This window comes from Accipiter gentilis, chromosome 30 (genome assembly GCF_929443795.1).
Source record: "Accipiter gentilis chromosome 30, bAccGen1.1, whole genome shotgun sequence".
In the NCBI taxonomy this organism is placed as follows: domain Eukaryota; kingdom Metazoa; phylum Chordata; class Aves; order Accipitriformes; family Accipitridae; genus Astur; species Astur gentilis.
Genome location: NC_064909.1, coordinates 8,449,621 through 8,471,482, shown reverse-complemented (window position 1 = coordinate 8,471,482; position 21,862 = coordinate 8,449,621). Strand labels below are relative to the sequence as shown.

Here is a 21,862-nt window from a genome sequence, read left to right as displayed (position 1 = left end):
GAACACTATAGGTCTGATATAATTAAAAAAAAAAAAAAGTTTCACATACGCATTACTTCAGATTTGCGATAGCTGCATTGCCGTTACCGGAAATAAATTTGCCTAAGCTTTTGTCTCCCTGCAGGGGGCTGTTATCACATGGCACCATTCTATTTTTCTGGCCTTATCTCTTAATTAACTAATCTCTAATAATGCTCTTTATTTTTTTTTTTTTTTTTAATAAGCATTTGTGACCTGTCCCCATTTTACATTGATTATGGTAAGAGCAATGTTTGGTTTTTTTACAAAAACAAACAAGTCAGGTGGAAGTAAGCAACTGTTTTGCTGGGATCCCTTTTTCTTTCTATCAGCTTGAAAATCTTCCCTGACCATTAGTTAGGAAGTGCGTGGTGCCTACGAGCCCGATATAGCATTCCCATGCTCTTTGCTAAGCTGCACACATGCATTTGTCTGGTATTATAAAATGTCCAAGCTCATGTAATGCATAGAGGCTAATCTTATCAATTGTATTAAGGCTACTTAGGAATTAATAGCTTTAAGGAAGCTGTTTATATTCTTCCTTTAAAGTACTTCAGTGAATGTTCTGGGTCCCTTCAAATAAATGTCACCAGTAAAATAGTGCACTTTTTATGATTCCTTTTAAAAAAGAAATTATATTTCTTAAATGTTGACACTTCAAGGCCTTGGGCTGGCTTTCAGATCTGGGTACTTGGATTTAAGCCGGTAATCCATGTGGAGGTACCAAAAAAGAAGTGGCCTGGTTTGTATGAATTAAGCTCACATCCTTCTGAAGTTTATTAGTTTGAAAATCAGGGCACGGCTCTGGAAGTTGTTGGATTGCTGCAGGCAGATTTGACTACGTGACCTTTAGACTTAAATTTAAAATAACAATACTTTCTTTCGAATGTCTGTTCCAAGTTAGATTTAAATGTGGAAAAAAGATGTTATAAACCCAGTTTAGCTGATCATCAAAGATCTTAAGGATGCTGGTGGTTTCAGTTGTTGAGCACGTCTAGAAGTGAAGGCCTGTGAAGGTGTTTTAATTCTGATGTACTACAAGAAGATATTATTAAAATGGTCCAGAAAATTCTGTTTCTAGTAAGAGGCAATTGATTTAGGGGTCTATTTGCACATCCTAAGCTTAGCTGCCACATGAGAAGAGGAAGATTTGCGTTCTTTCATAGCATTATATGGGGGGGGGGGGGGGGGAGTTCCCCACCTATAGGAACACATAAACCAGGTCCAAATTAAAGAAATCTGTATTAAATTGTATATATTTAAACATTTTCTTTTAAGAGGTCTTTACTTGCAATATAATTTTTAATACCTAAATTTACATTTGCAGGCGCAGAGATACCTTTATCTAGAACAGCATTTGCAATGTCACAAGAAAGTATATGTAAGATTGGATGAATGATATATTACATGTAATATTTTACAAAGCAGTCACATTACAATCTTGTAGTAATCATAAGATGTTACAAAGTTCTTCATTAACCAGGAGGCTTTATTTTAGACAGCATTCTTTACTGTGAGAGTGGGGAGACACTGGGACAGGTTTCCCAGGGAGGTTGTGGATGCCCCATCCCTGGAAGTGTTCAAGGCCAGGTCAGATGGGGCTTCGAGCAACGTGGTCTAGTGGAAGGTGTCCCTGCCCATGGCAGGGGGGGTGGAACTACATGGTCTGTAAGGTTCCTCCCAACCCAAACCATTCTATGATTAGCATATACACTATTCTTATTTGTACAAACCCCTGATTCCAGTACTATTCTTCATAAATCTGTCTCAGATGGTCTCTCTACCTGCCTAATACCATGAGACCCTTGCTCTGGGAACTGGCTTCTCCAGTGTGGCATTGAAAGAATAATTTGACAATTTGTTATGTTGCTCTAGCAATAGACTGGGGAAAAAAAAAAATAGAGACCATAAATAATTGGAGAGTCCTGTCTAAATCAATGGCCTAAACCAGTTTTCTAGGGCAGCAATAAATCTAGATCTCTTTGAAAAATCAGATGTCTAGTCAAGTAACTGGTATAGATCACAGCACACTGAAGCGTCACAAGGAAAAACTGTAATTAATCCTTGTAATGCAGCTCCTATCCATATGTGACTCCTCCGAAAAGCTCTTCTCTGATATATGTGGCCACATCATCCACCATCCACAATCCTATTCTTCTCTAATGGACGAGCTGAGAGGAGCAGCCAGTCGTAGTGATGTCTTACTGAGAAGGAAGGAGTTGGTTTGGTTTGTACAGTTCTGCCATGCAGAGCATCCCTCAGCAAAGTAATAGATGATAGGCTGTGGTGAGTAGCAAGTTGGCTTTTATGTTAGTGCCCTTGTTCTAGTCAGTCTTGTGCACAAAAGAACAGAGTTGACTTTTTAATTCATTATTGTGACTAAACTTAAAAGCTTTGACCAGCTTTGTAAAAGTGAAAGGATGCCACAAATACCTTTCAAAATCAAACCTTGCGTGCAGATGGCCTAAAAGAGCGTGGCCACCGAGATGTAGACTAGGGTTTGATATACGGACATGTCCCTACCTGTCCCACTGTGGACTGGTATGTCCATCCTAGAAGGAGTTTGAACAAAAGCTGGAGGAGCTGAGTGCTGCTGGGGCAAGTGCACAAGTGATTAAGAATGAACACTAATGGGCTGTGCAATGATTAGGCAGCTGCAAACATGGCTTTGTTTGAAGGCCAGCCACCAGCCAGGTGGAAGGGACCTGCTGAGAAAACTCTCCCAGGTACACCACAGAGAAGTAGAGGTTTTGCACAGCCAGGGTAAAAATAAGTGTGGTGCCTGGCTTGTAGCTGAGGGACTGAGATGTCTGCAATCGTTTGTGCAAGAGGTTGGGGCTTGCTCTCTCAGGTTTCTTTCCCTTTAGCTGAATTATCTGGCAGCTGCAGATAAACTCAAGATGATGCTCTGTTCCCTTACTAGAGGCCACACATCACAGCAAACTCTTTCCATGTCTTATTCCAACTTTGTATGAGAACAGGGTCCTCCAGCTATGACAGCATGTTTGGAGAGATGCAGCGAGATATGCAAAATGTGCCTTCCCTTTGACTTAAAAGATATAATGAAGGGTACCCTATCACTGATAAAGAAGAATAAAACTTGTAAAATTTGCACACTGGGGACTGATTTAAACTTACTTTTCCTTGGCCTCAAAGTTTTGAGGCTTGACATACTTGCGGCTGAATGGTATCCATTTGCTAGAACTCTGGAAAACATTTCAAATGTTAGTTCTAAGTAGCCTTTTTGTTTTGGTTTGGTTTTTTCTTGCTTTAAAAATAGTTGGGCTTGAATATTCTGGAGCAAGCTATGAGATTACATACTTTTAAAAATGTCCAGAATAACCATAACTGGCACATGCTCAGAGCATTGATTCCACCCACTACAAGAGGAATCTTCTAAGCTTCTGCTTGTTTACATACAAGGTGAAACATAAGTCTACAACACACCCATTCAAGATATACAGGCTGAAAAAAACCCTGAGAAACAAAACCCATAAATCTTACCTTAATGTTGTTTTCACGATACTTGTGCTGTTTCATTAAATTACAATTTTTGCTTAGGACATAAATTCTCAGCTTAAGTTTGCATTTTGTTCTATGTACATCTTAAGAATACAGCAGAAAATACCATTGCTTAGCACATTAACAAAAATCACATTATATGAGAGGTTTGTCAAAATACCTGTATACTAAGTTATATACAATTCTGAAAATCCTTCTTTCTTTGACTTCTAACATGTTACTCCCCAGAAAACCAATCTGTTTGTCTTTAAAAGTTGAAATACATAAAATAGGCTGATAACACAACTTGACCAAAAATATTAACTTTTCAAATTCCACTTTTAATTTCAAAATAAGATGGAATGGATCACCGTGTGATGCCAGCAATTTTTTTTTTTTTTTTTTTTTTTTTTTTTAACTAACTGTCCTTGATAAGGGAACATGTGAATATTGTAAGTCCTAGTGGGGTCATTTCCCCAAGAAGGTATGAATAGGGTGTACTCACATTGTGGATAAGTGTATTATCCCATGGTGCACTATGTTGTATGCTCCCGTGTACAAAAAAAAAAAGCACGCATAGAAATGTGTATTCTGATGGTTGATACATAGCTTTTAAAATGTAGGTATTCACAACTCTCAGGTTTTTTTAATTTCTCTCTGATAAAAAGTCCACATCAGTTAGAAGCTCAACTGACCGTTGTGATGGCTGGCGTCTTCCCACCTTCCTCTCCTTCAGCCCCTTCGGCGTCTGCTTCCACCTGATTGAACTTACCAATCTTTTTCAAACTCTCCAGCGCAGACTTCAAAGTGTCCTTCAGGTTGTTCTCCAGGACCCACCCTTCGCTTTCACATTCAGGGTCTTCGGGATTTGCAATGCTTTCCAGAGAGGTATGCAGAAGACGCAAGCCAACCATCACGGACATCTGTGCCATGCAATGGAAAAGACAGAGAGGCAAAGTCAGGCAAACCTTTATACCCTTGCCCGCATCTTCACCGTCCTCCACTACCAGCAGCCTGGGCTGGCAGCGTGGACAAAATGCCAAAGGCACGAAGCAGATACAGCGTAAGGGCTGCGGGAATCTTCTACGTGAGAGGAGCTCCGGAGCAGCCTTCCCCCTTGAGATGGCCAGGAGGGGTGAGGGGGAGCCGGCAGGATGGAAAGGAAAGGGTGGAGGTCCGAAATCAGTGAGCGCCAGGGGAAGCGTGACCGCTGACAAGCGGATGCATCAACTGACGAAGGAAGTACGTTCTGGCTGCTGCGGAACAGCAGCTTTCGGTGGCCCTGTGCACAGGGGGGGCTTTCCACGTACCCCGTCACAGGGTCAGCATCTCCTGGGAGATTTTAATGAAACCTCTGCTCCTGTGCACTGCATGTCGATAAAGCTTTTTATACGTGCAACAACATCCTCCGCCACTACGCACTTGATTTTAACTCTAAATATTTTTATTTCACATTGACCTTAATATGTTTGGCAAGTACATTAATCTGATCAAGGAAATATTCATGAATCAGCATCTGTGCAGAACAGAGCAGCGTTAGGATTTGAGCCATCGGCTTGTCTACTTCAAATTCGGGTTTTGTTTTTATATAGGTACGTGCAAATAAGGAAACCAAGGCAGTAGGTGATTTGTGTCTCTCACTAAACATCTAAACCAATTTCTGTTTCTGATAAAACATTGACTAGTCCCAGCAGCCCTGACTGAGACTTTTTCTGATGTATTATGCTGATGTAACACCCCTGACACTAGCAACAACCCAAACCTGCCTCCAGAGAGAAAGGCTGGTTTTAGCCAGTCTCCTGCCTTCTAACACCATTCAGAACAATCTGACTTCCATTGCTGCGGCGCCTATGAGGAGGAGTTATTGGTCTGTGCAGCAGAGAAAGACAGAAAAGGCAGTGCCCAGAAGAGCCAGCTTCATGAGGTGGTAGAGCAGGTGGTGAGGATGGGGCAGCAGTAAGATTAGTTTAGTCTTTCATGTGCTAGGTAAAGCTAAGATCGAGACCACTTATTGTTGTTAATGACCTCATAGGATTTGTTCTGTAAGGGAAGTACAATGCCTCTGTTATCCTATCCAAATTCCCAAGGAAGTGATTACCTCTGGTCCTCCTAAACCCTAATGGCTGAAGAGATCAGCCCCCCCCGGTGTGTTGCTTATCTGGCGGCACAGCTGAGGACCACGGCGAGCTGCCCTGGACCTGCAAGGTGCTTCTCCCTGTTGAGGCTTTTAAACTAGAAGTGGAGGAAGCTTGCAGACTATCATGCAGGATTACAACATCAGGTAGCTGGGCAGATTTGAAGTTGGGATTCAGCCATGTAGCGTGGCCAATGGCAAAATTCACATCTGGCTTTTGGACCCATGGGACTGCTCAAGCATGTGTTTCTGTGGACCATTCATTAGCCTATCTACGCTGGTCATGCTGCTTGTGTATGATCAGTGTCTCCAAACTCTTGGAAAACTAAAGCTACCATTGATTACTCTTGAAATTTTCAGATGTTCATTTTTCTCTGCCTTCACTCAAGACCAGAAAGGGAAAAACATTGGTCAAACAAACAAGCTTCATCAAATACTTCCATATCCAAAGGCAAATTTTCATCCTGTTTAACATAGGAATGCATGACTCGCAACACCTTGGTCCTCAAAGAAGTTTCTGCTGGCCCTGAAGCTGGAAATATTTTTCCAGTCTCATTTTGTTGTAGATCTACTCAATACTATGATGACTTAAATCAGTTGAAACACTATTCTATAAAAGTCATAAGAAGTGACAGATCGCATCACACTAGTCTTGGGATTTAAAGCCTTTGACATCTTCCTTTCAATCTGAGCCCCAGTTTTGCTGCTTTCAGACACAGGACTAGTATCTGTCATATTCATGGCTGTTGCAAGTAAAGATTGATAGGACTGGATGCAAAGATGGCCTTCACTCTGTTCTCTGCTTGTGCTACCTCACTGCATGTCAGCAGAAGCCCTTTTTTGTGACTGACTTACGAAGTCCCACTATTTGACAGCAAAATTAGCTGTACTTACAGGCTTCCTGGATGGCTCTAAGTCACTAAATATTATTGTGCTTTAAAAAAGGAAGGTGCTTGTGCAGAAGGGAGCAGCTGACCTGCTCTTGGATGAGATTCTGTGACCTTTTCTCTCAGTTTAAGACTTCATTTTCTTAAAAATCTTGCTCAGAAAGATTTCAGGTCCCAAGGGTTGAGATTTCCTAAAAGCAGCGCAAAATGTTCGGGCTCTCATCACCTCCAGTGACCTGAGCCTGCCTTCTCTGCCGGATAAGAGAGTCCAGGAAGTTGAAGAAAACTATCTGGTAGATTAGTCTATATTCTACATGATAGCATAGAGCCTTGGACCATCAGTTTTGCTGAAGTCCTGCACCAGGAAAGGAACAACCCCATGCACCTGTATATGCTGGGGGTGACTGGCTGAAAGCAGCTTGACAGTAAAGGGCCTTGGGGTCCTGGTGGACACCGAGTTGAACATGAGCCTTTGCAGCAAAGAACGGGAAGGGTATCCTGGGCTGCGGTTAGACACAGTATTGCCAGCAGGTTGAGGGAGGTGATCCTTCCCCTCTGCTCGGCACTGGTGAGGCCACAGCTGGAGTCCTGTGTCCAGTTCTGGGCTCCTCAGTACAAGAAAGATGTGGGCGTACTGGAGGGACTCCACTAAAGGGCCACTGAGATGATGAAGGGACAGGAGCACCTCTTCTGTGTGAAGAGGCTGAAAGAGCTGGGAACGTTCAGCCTGGAGAGAAGGCGGCTCAGGGAGGAATCTCATCAATGGTACAAATACTTGAAGGGAGGATGCAAAGAAGATGGAGCCAGGCTCTTTTCAGTGGTGCCCGATGCCAGGACAAGAGGCAATGGGCACAAACCAAAGTGCAGGAGCTTCTCTTTGAATGTCAGGAAACACTTTTTCACTGTGAGGGTGATTGAGCACTGGCACAGGTTGCCCCGAGAAGTGTTGGAGTCTCCCTTCTTGGAGACATTCAAAAGCCATCTGGATATGGTCCTGGGCAACCAGCTCCAGGTGGCCCTGCTTGAGCCGGGGCTTGTGGATGAGATGGCCTCCGGAGTCCCTTCCAACCTCAACCAGTCCGTGACTCTGAGTTGTAGACCTGTGCTTAAACACAATCCAGCAGAGAAGGCCTGGGCGTCAGGGTCCCAAAGGTAGCCCAGTCTTGCCGAGTGATGATTTCCCCTGGCCAACAGACAAAATGTCATGAAAACTTCCGTCATTTTACAGCAACTTTAAAGTGGCAGGAAGAACAAGGCCGCAGTGTTTCTCCAGGACTAGGTGTGGGCAGGCTGGGCCGGTGCATCCCCCTGCACCACAGCATGCTCAGCCCCTCGATCTGTGCCAGCAGAGCAAACTCTGTCCTTCTGGAGGGTCCCTGCTGCCTGTGGGCTGGTTTTGAAGATTACCGGGAGTTCACTCCCAGCATTCAAGGTGTCAGAGAGTTTACTCTCCAGTGCACGATGTGCAATGTACCTCCCGCTCATGTCTCATCGGTCTCTTGGGTTCCCACCTCCTGGTGCTCAGTGCTGGGCCCCCTCTGTGGCACCACGTGTGAGATGAATCTCAGGGTCTCGGCCGTTGCAATAGCTGTGGCCTATCGAGAGCCATGTGTTTATACAGGCGAAGGACCTGGAGCATCTCAGGAACTGGCTAGTGCCCTCCTTTCCTTTTGATGTGCTCTATTCAGGGCACCCTTGAACCCCCCATTTCCTCTTCGCTGGCTGAGGCAGGTCAAGAAGACAGCTAGGTTTGCTCTGCTTGACCTTCTGCAGCGAAGCCCATCTGTTTGCCAGGGTTTAGCCTGAGGCGGCTTAGCTAGAGCAGGGTGTGATCTTCTTTTGTCACTCTCATGACCGGTTGTCACTCATGGGAAGCTTTTGCTAGTAAAAGCAGCATGTGGATAATAATGTATTTCCAGAAAGTATGGCACACTACATTTTTTTCAAATAGAAGTTCTGATACTTCAAAATAGGTTCATTCTTCCTTGCACCTAATATAGAAACGTTAAACCTAAATTGGCCTTCCCTGAGGTCCCTACGCCCATTTGACAAGTTCTGTTTTTCTACAGCTCAAAGTAATAGCTGCGAATAGTGTTTCCCTCCGTGCTCTGTCCCCCTTCTCGCACCTCAATACCACCAGCCCAGCTGGAGGAGTCCTCCGGTGGCCCCCAGAAGGGCTTTGCTGGGGAGGTGCTGTGGCTGTGAGTTCACAGCGGCTCCAGGCGCAAAGCAAACCAGGACACTCCTTTGCTTTTGCACTTCTCTGTAACTTCTCAGCAAACCAGTCGAAGGGAAAATGAGAAGCACGGAGCCAGCATGTTTTGCTGGGTTTCACCCTGGTCAGACCGATATCTGACCTTGGCCAGGAGTCAGGAACTCTGCTACGCTCCTACGCAGTATAAAACTGTTTCCTACCTGGACTGGAATTTAAAGAAAGTGGTTATATTTCAAGGGGAACTAAATTAATGTCTGCTTCCTGCTTTGCTTCCTCTTTTCAGAGTTTGCCTTAAAAGCAGAGGGAGTTTGAGACCCAAATCTGGACCCTTTATGGTAGAATATCAAGCAAGTCATAAATATTCAGAAGGGCAAATTAATATAACCCAGGATTTTGCTATTTCTTTAAAGCTTTACCCCAAGAGTCGTCTGATTGCCCGAAAAAAATTCTCACCTTCTATTTTGAAAAAGGCAAAAGAAAAAAGAGAAGATCGTATTTCTCATTATGCCACAGGTTGAAAAACATGCCCGGGTGTACTTTGATGAGTTAGAAATAAAATACGGCATTTCTATCGCTGCTATTAATGTTAAAGCATCACTGTCGTTAATCTCCTGCAAGTCAGCAGAGATGTGTTACAGGTTTCTAGCCATGATTTTTCACAGCTGGCATTAGTATTTCTGTGCATATTTCCCCCGAGTTTTTAAATTTCCTTCTGCTTTTCATACACAGCTGAAACTGCCTTCTCCTCAAGAACTCTTCATTTGAATCTGGGCTGAGACATGAGCTTCTCTTTCTTTTCTTACCAGAACAACAGCACTACAAGGAGGTAGTATGTTTCTCAGCCGTGCGGAGTAGTTATTTTTAAAATAATACAACATGAAGTAACTTTATGATATTTTTTTCAGTTCACAGATTATTTGGGTAGGTGTTTATTTTCTAAAAAGCATCTTCATTCCTGGGAGGGTGTAGGCCAGTCCTTGTATCAAAATATAATGAATCTTTTTTTTTAATTTGCATTTATCTATCTAAATATTTAAAAAAGCTGGCTGAATCACTTAAAATAGGCCATGTCATTTGCAGCAGCCATTTCAAGGGTTAGAAAGGGTCTGCTGCACTCCATGTCGCATAGTGAGCTGCACCCTCCCCGTTTGCCATCTGGTCCTGCCCTACCTCCTCACCCAGCACCTCACACGCCAGCCCTCGTGCCACTGCCAGCCCACGCTCCCTGCGTATTAGTATTGGTTAAATACCCTGGCTAGAAAACTGGCCATCTCCCAGAGGCAGAAGGATGTGTTTTCCTCACATCGAATGAACAGTATTTTAGCAGCAAAGCTGCACTTTGGGTTATGGTGCCTGCAAACATCTGCACTGGGCAGTACTGGCACCTGTTTGCATATGCACAGTGGTTTCAGGAAGCAGAATGAAATAAAATTAATCCATCTGCTTCACCTAAACCACTTCTTGTGACCAAAATCACTGGTGGAGCTGATGAAGGACTTCAAACCAAATGCTGCCCTGAAGCTCGGCACTGCGCATGGCTCTAGGTCTTATTTTCATCAGCACATAAACCCCTTAATTGCACTTTCTGTCCCACAAATTACTGCCGTCTCTTTCCGATGTGCTGCTTTGTGTACTCTTCATGCCCCACTAATGGTGACACATGTAAAATTAATGCATTTTGACAGCTGAGCCCTCACACACTCTTCCCTGCTCAGCACCCTGCATTCGGCAGAAAATCAGTCCCTTTTTCCCTCTTGCTGTGGGATACGCGAGGCTTTGGCCCCTTGCTCTGAAGGGAGTGTCTGTAATCCATCCCCCATCCCATGCTTCCCAGCTGTGTCTCCACCCTGGGACCTCTCAGGCCTTATGCAGATGTTCACTATTAGATGTTTTCTCAACCAAAGAACAGACGATTTATTTTAAACAGATCTCGTCTTTAACTCGAAAGTCCACGCTGAAAAACTCTCTGCCCCTCCGGAGCCGGCGCTTCAGCAAAGCGGTGCAGAGGGGAGAGGGTTACCTCAAAAAGCCAGACGAGGAGGACGACAGCACCCATGGAGCTCATCATGCTGCTGTAGTAGTGCAGGAGGGCTTCCCGGCAGCCACGGCGCCAGAGGTTGAGCTCCTCCGTTTGGTAGTCGTAGCTGTAGTGGGCTGAGTTGTTGGTGACCTGGTACTGGATGCAGGGTCTCGGGGAGCTGGGGTTGCAGCAGCTGAAAGGGACGCCGTCCACCAAGTACCTTCCGTCCACGTTGCTTTTGATCCGACTATGGGCAAGGGCAGAAGGAAGCGTGAATACACACACACACACACACAAGATATACTGGAGCAGACCTGCACACGAGAGGAAAGCAAAGGCAACGTGGATTTTCCACCATGCCTCCTGGCCACGCCATTTCTCTGCATCCCCTGTTCATATAGCAGCGATTGTGCTGGGTGTTTTTCCTCTCTGAAATCCTTTTCTATGTCAAGGCTACACTGAGTCTATAATTAACTCTTCATGATGGAAACACGCCCTCTCAGGTCACTTCTTCAGAGAAATTAATTTTTAAGAAAAGTAAAGGGCAGAGAGAAATATCAGAAGCGGCAGTCTGGAAAAAGTGATCACAGCACAGTTAGGGTGGAAGGGAGATGCTGGACGTGACCTGAGCTTGGGACCTTTTCCTTGGAAAAGGACACACAATAGCCTTAGGATGCACCATATCCAGCTAGACCATTGATCCAGCAAACCTAATAGCTTCTCTTTGATGATAATAGCTTCAGGAAGGGGTTATGCATTTATTCTTGGCTTAGGAAGGTAGCCAGTATTTAAAACATGAAATGTGCTTCAGCAACAGGATGTCCTTGCAGGAGCTCCCCAACAATTGTTCATTTGAGTCTGTGGTTGCTCTCCATAAACAGCCATTTAGTCTGGTGCCTCATGAGATGTTTAAATGAGAGATACCTAGAAGGCAAATAGTTCCAGTGGCACTGCAAAAAAAAAAAGACTATGATAAAAGGACTGCAACTCTAACAAATGCCATTTTGCTTAGAAAATGACAGAATGGAGAGCCCCAGTGATCTAGAAAGGTGAAAAAAATCTGAGTTGCTGGTAGCTTTCTATACAGATATCTTAAAGTTGTGTCATAGAGAGCCAGGTGATCGCAACAGCCTGGTGAAGCAAAATTCCACTTTGCAGTCCCAACCTAAATATATATAAACGCCAAATGCAGTTGAGGTTTTATCTCTAGATGTAAAGTGTGCTCTGAGTTGGGTCTAATTGCTATTGATGTGTAAATGCTCCACCAGTTTCAGAGAGACTGGATCAGGCCTTTGCTCCACAAATAATATAAAAATCCCGGGGGGCGGGGGGGGGGGGGGGGGGGGGCGGGCTCCCACCTTCTCTGGAATTAAGGAGAACTTTGCTATTGACTTCAAAAGGGGCCAGAATATCCCACTAGGAATGTAAGCAGAGATTGTGCACCACCACGTAGTTCAAACCTTGAATTCACTCGTTAACATCCATTTGTGGATTTTTAATGCCCTATTTCCTGCCTCAGTAGTACAAAGAAATTGCCCTGATTCTCAGTCCTAAACAAGACATCATTTATTAAGGACAATATAACCTTGTTTTCCCTCTGTGCTTTGACCTTCCACTGCTGCTGGATTAAGTTACAGCTCTCAAATCTCCATATAATGCTGGCAAGGTGAACTTACTATGTTTTCAAGTAGTTAGTTATACCATGGGCATACTTTTACTATGCAAATACTCCCTTACTAAATAGTGAATGTATTTGTTATAACCCTGCAGCACAATAGGTTAAGCCTGTAACAGTTTTCACTATAAAGTCCTAATACAGAATTGCAAAAACAACCAGACCACCCAACAAGTCAAAATAATATGCAGAGAGACACACAAGTGAAATACCGTTTACGGAGTCAGGCAGAGATCCCAAGAGATACACAAAGTTTTTTTTCAAAACTATTTCAGACATTTTTAACATAGGTAGTATATTTAAAAGGCAGATTGCTTCCAATTTACGAGACCTTTTGTGCGACCACAAAGTATGAATGTTAACGAATTATGTTTCCAAAGAACTCTGAATAACGATCTCTTCCTCCAGTGTTTAATTTTTTAGCATGTTGTGGGTATTTATGCTCAATGCTCATTTTTTAATTTCAAAAGTTCATTTGTTCTCATGTTTATTTTTTACTTGTGCTTACTGCACCTAACCTGATTTTGAGATTACTGCCTCTTTGGGCACTGACATCAGAGCCATTAAGGTGTTTCTGGTCAACGAGCTGTTCTGGTTTGTACAGAGGAAACTTGAGCTGTTTTCATGTGAGGTTTAAAAAAATTAGGCACAAGTATATATACTGAACATGTTTTAATACAGGCGAAAACTTAAAACACATTTGGCTACAAAGGACACTGTAAAGCTAGGAACATCAACAGGTGTTGTCGCTCAATATTGTCACAGCGCTGAAGCAATCCACTGAGTGAATATAAAAATAAAATTCTAAATCTTAAGGATCTAAAACACATAAGTTATTGGTAAAGTGTTATTGTTTCTATTTGTTTCCGTGAGACTGATTAATTGCCATTATCTAAAGTGGAATTTTAAAAGTGCTATCAACAGTATATATCCAGGGAAGTCTTTTTTTAGGAACTTAACAAGTCGCATTGAAATCTTCTTTAGGAATAGTGATGTTCTAATACTTTCCTGTTGATTTTGGGAGTAGGTATGTGTGGCTTAATGTAATGGGTTTATAAAGAGGTAAAAGACAATAAAAAGTACTATTTTAAGTCTGTTTACATCGCATTGAGTAAGAGTGAGAATTGTATTTTGGTGCTTTATATTTTATGTCCTGTATAACATTAGAAGAATTTGTCAGGGGAGGAAGCCATCTAGCTGATTGTTTGGGATGCTTATTAAGCAAGAGCAGAGAAAAAATTTGTTTTATACAAAACCCTCTCCAGTCAGTGCCTGTTGGGCTGTACATTTCTTTAGTATAATACTGATCAAATAACGATACTATGCGATGCAAACCCCACTAATTCACTTACTCTTTCACTTCTTTGGAGCTGAAGTCCAGGTATCTGTTGCTGATCCACTGAATTTCGAACCAATCTTTGAAGCCGTTGTTGCCACAGCATTTGAACTCAATTTGGAGCATGTCGATGGTCTTCTTCATGAAGCATCTTCCGGGAGTGTCTGTGTCCCTGTAGAACTTCATGCCATTCTTGAGGCCCTGGGCCAGCGTGCTGTCCAGAGAGCCCCGCATGAGAAAACAAATCAGAGCAACAAAGAAAATGAGTATGTTAAAGAAGAGACATAGTGCCAGGTAAGGTTTCAGGAAAGGCTTCCACTTGGCAAATTTAGCGGGATCCAGAGAATCATAGCAAATTTTGCCAGCAAACCCATTGAAGGCGCAGGATAATATACCCATCAATATCAAAGAATTGGGCACAAAGTGGCTTTCAGAATTGTCCATCACTTCGCTTCGCTTCCGGAGTTCAATTTTGAGGAACAATCCCATGCTAAAAACAATGATTCCAGCAAACACTGAAAACCAGTTCATGAGCCATAGTCCCTGCGCTAGTTTTACCCGTTTCTTCTGATTGAATTTGACTTTCAGCAGTGCCATCTTTGTAATGTGAGATGTTGGAAGACTTCGTAGCCTGGACCCCTCTTCTTGGCGTAAGCAACTCGAGGAAGAACCATTCAGGCGTTGGAAGAGACCCCGAACGGCACGACGGGAAGCGAGCCACTGAACGGTCCTTCCATCTTGAGCTCCCCCAGTTAGGGTTCAATCAAGCAAGTAAAATGTTCAAAGATCCCAATTAACAATTTCACATTAGTGAGAATAATGGGCAATTAGCACCTACAACTATTTCTGGTGGTTCCTTCCAAGCAAAGGAGAAACAGTCTCAAGGTTTCAAATGGTTTGATCTGGATCTGCAAGACGTCATTCTAATACCTTTAATCATTTGATCCAATTTGGAGAAATGTCTGTCAACAGATGAGTGGAAATAATCCCTCGTTTTACTATTTAGTAGATTTGTGCTTTCTTATGATAGGCTGCTGGGCAGAATATGAAAACACAGAGATAGAAAGAGATCTTTGTTGCCATAAGAATATGGATCCTTTGAGGAAAAAGGAAGAAGGCTCCAAGATTAAAAAAGGCTTGCTTGAATACAAAGATATACTTCCCCTACATGATCCTGATTTATTCATATCTACAGCCCAAACCACCTTTCTAGTCCTTATCCTTCTGCGTTGACCCGAGATGACACCCTGTGGCTTATGTGTTCTGGAAGCAGATAAGCGTGTAGTTTACAGTGACCTAAAAAACCCAAGCTTGGCATTTTCTATTTACTTCCAGGGTTTGTACCATCTCCAGGCCTTGGCAGGAGGGAAGGAGAAAGGAAAAGTTCGGAGAAACTCAATAAATAAACCCCGGGCTGAAATCTAGAGATGCTTTTATAAAAAGCGAGCTGACGTGAGCAGCTTATTGGATAATCACCAGGCCAGGGAGGGGAGCAGGGCTGCCCAAGGAGTCCCGGGAGCTTACACCAGGGAGGAATTTCACCCAGCAGCTGGGGAGGGACCCTCTGGCCGTTGTGGCTAGCCGGTGCGAGGGAGGCATCCCCGGGGTCCTCGGGGTCTGCCGAGGGACCTGCTGCCTGGCTCGGCTTTCACGCTGTAGCGGCGGGCAGAAACGGACGGATGCAACCCCCTCCTTCGGCGGCGGCCTTCCTCCTTACCCCGCACAGCCATTTCAGGCAAGCGCGGCTGCTGGGCTTTGGCTCTTTCGAGCGCTTTAGGAGTTTTGCTCACTTCGAAATATCACCTCCTGCTCCCCCCCTCGCCTCGCAGAGGTTCAGAGCAACTGAGGAAGCCCTGCGCTGCCTCACCAGCCGCCGCAGCGACGCAAAATTAGCCTCGGGCAACCTCAAGCAAAGCAAAATGAACCTGCGGGTGTGTGAGGGCGTGGGTGCTAGCACGGCAGGTGAGAAAGGAGCAGCCCCAGGAGAAGGACCCGGAGGCTTTGCCCCCACCCAAGCCACCCTGACCTGCTGCTGCCGGAGTGCCCTGGGGGCATCCTCTAGTGGCTGCCAGCAGCATGGCGCACCAACCCCGAAGGAAAGGTGGAGGGACCTGCCCAGGAAGAAGGCCAGTGTGAAAAATAATAAGAATTTTTTTTAAAAAAAAAAAAAAAAAAAAAAAAAAAAGGAGTGAAAAATAGCAATTTGGTAGTCTGCTGCTGTGGATGCTGCTCGCTCACTGTTTGAGATCCTGGGATGCCAGAGGTCTCTTCAGTAAGGACAAAGGCTATCAAGCTGCTTCTTTTTCCTGTGCTAATAGAAGGGTTTTGCCACAGACCTGTCCTGGCCCATCGGGTGCTATCGCAGTGACCTGGAGAACAGCTGGTAACTGGGATTTTCCTAAAGCAGGCCTGCTTATTCACATTGCTGCTGCCCTTGCAGGTGAAGGGCAAGTGTGTAAGAGGAAAGGAGGAAGGCAGTTCTCCATCAGGGGCTATTCTCTCTGCTTGCCGTGAAGTGGATGAAAAGTGCTCTTTCTCAGAAGAGCCGGTTAAATATTTTTGTGCAATAAGCCATAGCACTGAAATCACGTCTCTCCTGGCTTCTTGGCAAAATATCCCCTAACCGTGCAGCACACGTTAGTACATTTCACTGACTCCTCCAGGGCTCAGCTAGGAAATACAAGGCAGTTTGGAGGGTGTATTATTCTGACAGCCTGAAATTAATTCTAGATAAATTAACCTGAAAGTATTTCCTTTCTTGTCGGCAATGACAGAGTGAAACTCTAGTTAAAGTGAAAAAGAATTTTCTATCATCAGGTCTGTGGATGACGAGGACGTACAGTGAAATATGTTCTGCAGTGCAATTAATAGGACAAGAAATAGTAAATCTGCTCATGGCAGTTGTAAGCCTGGCGCTGCTCTGGATATTGGGAAGCTTATATTCAGGAGCACAGATGATGGTCTGAATACTCATTACTTTAATTAACATTCAGATGTCTGCAATAAATCTGATGCAGCAAACCCATGTCATTGTACACACTGGAGTGTTTCCTGTTAATTCAGGAATAAAAATAGTGAAATAGAACATGCAGCATATGCTTCAGGGCTCATTGATCTACTCCTCTCCTTAAATGAAGTTAACAGGAGGGGTCCTAATAAACCACTCCTAAATACTTAATGCTTTCTGAGAGATGATCAGTGATTCACCTGATGTCCAGGAAGGGACACTCAGGTACTAATTAGACCATCGAGACTTCAGGTAATACCTTGAAAGTCATCACAGAGAGCAATCAACATACCCAAAACAACCCAGATTTGGAAATTTGCTGTGTGTGTTTAAATAGTTTCAACAGTTCACTTACCAGCTGGGGACTCTGAGTGGCAAAAACTACCCACCTATCAAGTCAACTCACCATGCTTGGAAACTTTAAAGGGCATTGGTGACATTAAATCATATTTTATACTCTGCTGCTTCCTTCAAAAAATGAAGTTAACACTTTTAAAAGCGGGGAGTTAAGGCTTCCAGCTTATCCCAGACACAGAACTGACAAGCCCTGTGCAAGCCTCAGCACCAGCTGATCAGCTGAGGGCTGTCACAAGCAGAGTAACCTAAGGAAGAAGAAGGTTATGGGGGATCATCGAGAAGTGTTTTGGGGTGTGGACAGCATGAAAAAGAAAACTGGTTTTGCCTGGCATCTGCTTTTCTTACAAATCTTCATCCTGGCAGGTAATCACCTTTAATTGGGCAGACTTACTACCACTTTCTAATTCAAATAGAAAATATTGAAACTGATCCATAGCAGACAAAAGCTAATTGCAGCAAGGATGTTTGAGTTAATAGTCTCCTCAGAGGTTGCATATTAACTCAAATGTATAATTCATATGCCATTTTGGAGGAAAAAATGGTAGAATAAAATATTCAGATGATTATTGATCTGCTAGAACTCAGCATGAATGTGTTCAAATTCAAGATACTGTTAAAAACCTATAATTTCTATGGATAACAATACAATTGTGATACCTTTCCAAAAAACTATGCCTGCTAACCTAAATATAAGCCACAAACTTACCAGTTAGCGCTAGGAGGGAGGAAAAAATTGTTTTTAATGCAAACAATTCAATCTGGTTTTTGCTTTACAGTCTGCTGCCCAGTCCTGGACCAACCATGCTCCTTCCATCTTCAGGAATACAAGATATAAAAGGCAAATTCTCTTTAGGTAGGTATATCCTGTGTGCCTAAACTACAGAAATGCTCTTAGTTGGTAAAAAAAATTATTTCCTGACCCAAGCTTTCTTTCACACTGCTCTGTGATATGAAGTATGTGGCTTTCTTGGGTTCTTTTAAATTTTCTTTCCTTAGAAGTGGTTATGTTTCATTGTAAGGATGAAGATGTCTGGTTTTACCTATGATAGGAAGTTATTGTGTAGAGATAAGAGGTTTGGTTTTGCACTGTAGTCTGTGCTTTAGCTTGCATTTGTAACGGTGTGGTTTGTACAGGGACGCTCCTGAGGAACAACGTGATAAAATGGCTGTACCACGTTGTATGATTAACGGGTGGAGAAAAGTCTGATTTAGGACTTTCTTTTTTTCTTTCTTTTTTTTCCTCCTATGTACACAAGTAACTTGGTAGGCTACTGTTTTTGTGGCATGTGAGGTGACTGCAGGTCCTGAGGCTGGAAACAGAGGCAAGTTGCTAAATTCACTGCTGGGGCTGTTGTACACCCTGGGAAGAGCAATTTGACCTGCTGCACCCTGTGGCTCCTAGACTGTGCTGGGGCATACTGTGGGGGCTTTAGCGGGGTTTTCCTCTGGGTAGTTCCCAGCATTTCAGCCATCCTTATTCAGAGTGTGGGTAATGGGTTCAGAAAACACAGTTTTTCTTTGACCCTCCGGATGCTCATTATGAGTATTTATTTGTATTACTGTGATGCCTAGAGTGTAGTGTTCACTGCTGAAAGAATGAGAGTTATAAATCAATGTTTGTATTTGCAGAAACAGGAAAGAAATATATCAGGAATTGAAGGAAACTTACAAAAGGCTCACAATAGTCATTACTGCCGGAAAACATCTCAGCACAACAGATGGATTCTCAAGTAAGTCAGATAAATCAGATCACGAAGTGAATGGAAATGCTGAAATCCCGCAAGTTGGACATATCTTTTTCTTGCTATTTATATCTTTCCTTGTGTGTGATGAAATTGGCTTTTTAGTACAGTACAGGCTATGAGCTCTCTTGTGCAGATCCAATGGCCATAACAGGAAAGCTGCGTAGAAAAAAGGCTGCACTCAAAAGAAGTAGGGAAGGGCCTGATGGAAAGCAGGAGGTAAGGGGGGCAGAGCTGAGCAGCCAAAGGATGATGCATAAAGAAGGTAAAGAAATGTGCTTGTCTGCATACAGTTCTCAAATCCAACAAGTCTGCCCTCATATCCCACTCTTACACGCTGGGAGAAATCCACTTGGAAAGAGAAGCAGAATGTATATGAAGGGGGGAGGGATAAGGGTTGTATGTATTCACAAAAACTCTTCCACTAAAGAATTCCTAAGTATTTTGTAACACCTGAAACAATTTCAGGTAAAGCCACTGAGATTTGATCCTTGTCTACACATAGCTAGTGCCAAAATAGGAAGAAACTTTCAAAAAAACCCTTGATATTAAAAAAATAGAATAAATACAAGCTCTCAAAAATATAATGCGTAAGTGTGTAAGAAACTTAGGCACTTATTTCTTACCTGTTTTTTCACATAATTTTGCTAGAGCCCCCACCAGAATCTGTTTAAATGAAACAGGGCTGGATAAAGAGGGAATGCAAATAACTTGGTTTGTTCCTGGTATTCAGAGAAGTGGGTGCTGAAAGAGGGAAATGCCTGGATTCCCGTGAGAACCGAGGGGGTCAGCCCCTCTGGAAACAGGACCTCCAGGTGAAATGGTGGCCTTACTGGAAGCAGAAAGAAGCAAAGCTCTCAGCTGCTTCTCTGGAGGCAAGCTTTGGTCTGTGCTACCGCTCACAGCCTCAACAAACACTACACTCAAAGCTCTCTGTAGTGCTGAGAATTGTCTCAATTTTCTTCTATGCATTTCTTATTGTGTATTTTTGCATAAAACTATTTTATTTCATTCACAGACACGTAGGAGCTTTAAAAAATTGAGTGACAGCGCTGCGGTGAACTGGGTCTAAAGATTTTGGTAAGACTGCCAGCTGGAGGAGGGCTGTCCGACCAGCCTGTCTTTCAGAAAGGTTTAAAGCAGGAGTTTACTCTTGTGACTCCCTGTGGAAAATGGTTCCGAACACGCTTCAATGCCCTGCGCTGTTTTTATAAACTTTCTGCCTTTCTGCCCGTTAGCCCTCTATTCAGGGCCAATTTGCACCTAGTTTATGGTGCTGATGTTTATGTTATCCTAATAATGTCTTCACAACCACGTCCCTGCCAGGCATTTGTTTTTCAGCCCCTTCTGATGCCTAGCAAAATTAAATTCTTTAGGGTATGTGTTCGTAAAGAAGTTCTTTGGTAATTCTGGTGGCAACAAGATGCAAACCAGAGCTAGAGTTCTTGAGGAGACTTTGCTTCAGTCTTGCGTTATGTAGGTTACATGAATCTAGCCGCCGTGCGGCTCACACTGACAAACTGCTGCAGAGAGAGGCAAAGCAGTGCTGATGGTCCTTTTAACTGGCTGGGGAATTACCGTCCCTCAGCATGCTCATTCAGTGGGCTTCTTTGAATAGCTTTCTCTCTTGCATCATGTTTTTAGTCCTCCATCTTGCTACTAGGCAAGGTAGCTTGAAACCAGCTTGTTTTCACGGCAGTTCTGACTGCTTTTGCCCTCCCTGTAGCACGACTGCGATGTTACCTGCTACCCACTCAGCCGTGACACCTGCCCAGCGCACAGGCTTGCACAAAACCTCCCGAACAAAGTACCTCTTCCCCTGTTGGTCTCGGGGAAAGGGATTTTTGCAAGCTCTCCCTAGCAGGTTAGAAAGCAATCCTGGCTCCTGGCCGAGAAGAGGCTGCCAGGCACTTTCTTTGTGTCAGCATTGCTTACCGCTCCCAGGGAAGAAACCCCAAGCATGTGCTGCGCTCCTTTCTCCAAGCTGCGATTAGCGGAGAGACAAAGCGGCTCTGACCAGGCCGGCATTGCAAGTCTCCTTGACCCAGGAGAACGGAGCGAGCCTGGCCCATCTCCTCAAACCAGCTGCTGCACGAACTCTGCCCAACCTTCCCTCTGGATAGTTCTTAGTTGCAAGCTTCCGAAGGGGAATTTGGGAGCCCAGCCACTTGCTGCTGGCAGCTCAGGGCATGTCATGGCAGGCTCCTTACTCTCTTTGAAGGAGGTTTGCTTCAGTGTGCGAGATGCTCCATCACTGAGTCATCTAGACACCAGACAGCACAAAACTCCTCACTTACTTACTTGTTGAAACCAGACACTCTCAGTAAAACTGTTTCATCACTTCCATACTTGATACGTTTTTGACCTCTTGAACAAAGAGCTTAAGGCTCACCTGCAGACAGGAAGCAATTTTTCTGGTACCTTGTCAGCTGAGGCAAAAGGTAACTAAAGGAATATGATGAAGCTACAAATGCTGTGGACTAGACTTTTAGTCTTTCTGTGTTTAGCATTTACTCTGTAAGTAGTTCCAATAAAATAATCCAGACAACTCTGTAGTCTAGACCTGTCAAAGTACCCCCAACATCTTGATTTCCAAAACATTAGTTTGAGTATGCGTCAACACAAAAAGTTTGTTCCATCTAAGAAAAGATGCTAAGAAATTAGTTTAAGAAACAGCTGAGAAATTTTAAATACAGATTATATATAACTATCCTGTAAAACATTTTTATATATATATACACACACACACTTATTCCTACCATGCTTTGACACAGTTTTGTAAAAAATTGAGTATATAATTCTCAATAGGTTTGAGCTATCACTTTCCACTAGATTTGACTGGAAAAATGGATTCTCAAATGAGTAACTGTACTTTTGGGATAACAGCTAATATTCTCTCACTCACACAGCATTTTACTTTTTTTCCTACCTACAAGGGCTTGCAGAATGCTGGGGTTATAGCACAGGTGA

The 21,862-nt window shown here is 43.5% G+C and overlaps 2 protein-coding genes across 2 annotated transcripts in view; one reads left to right on the top strand and one right to left on the bottom strand.

Moving 5' to 3' along the window:
- Positions 1-1,249: 1,249 nt before the first annotated feature.
- On the bottom strand, positions 1,250-14,674 carry PRPH2 (peripherin 2). Its single transcript, XM_049833849.1, has 3 exons — positions 13,803-14,674; positions 10,776-11,022; positions 1,250-4,442 (listed from the first exon to the last, which is right to left on the bottom strand). Exons 1-3 carry the CDS (start codon positions 14,381-14,383, stop codon positions 4,206-4,208), a joined length of 1,065 nt encoding a protein of 354 aa, XP_049689806.1. The 5' UTR covers positions 14,384-14,674; the 3' UTR covers positions 1,250-4,205.
- Positions 14,675-17,405: 2,731 nt separating this feature from the next.
- BICRAL (BICRA like chromatin remodeling complex associated protein) overlaps positions 17,406-21,862 on the top strand; it is a 55,316-nt gene continuing 50,859 nt past the window's right edge. Inside the window, exons 1-3 of the mRNA XM_049833370.1 lie at positions 17,406-17,513; positions 18,780-18,880; positions 21,829-21,858. The gene's annotated coding sequence lies outside the window, so the exon portion shown is untranslated. The remainder of the gene's footprint in view (positions 17,514-18,779; positions 18,881-21,828; positions 21,859-21,862) is intronic.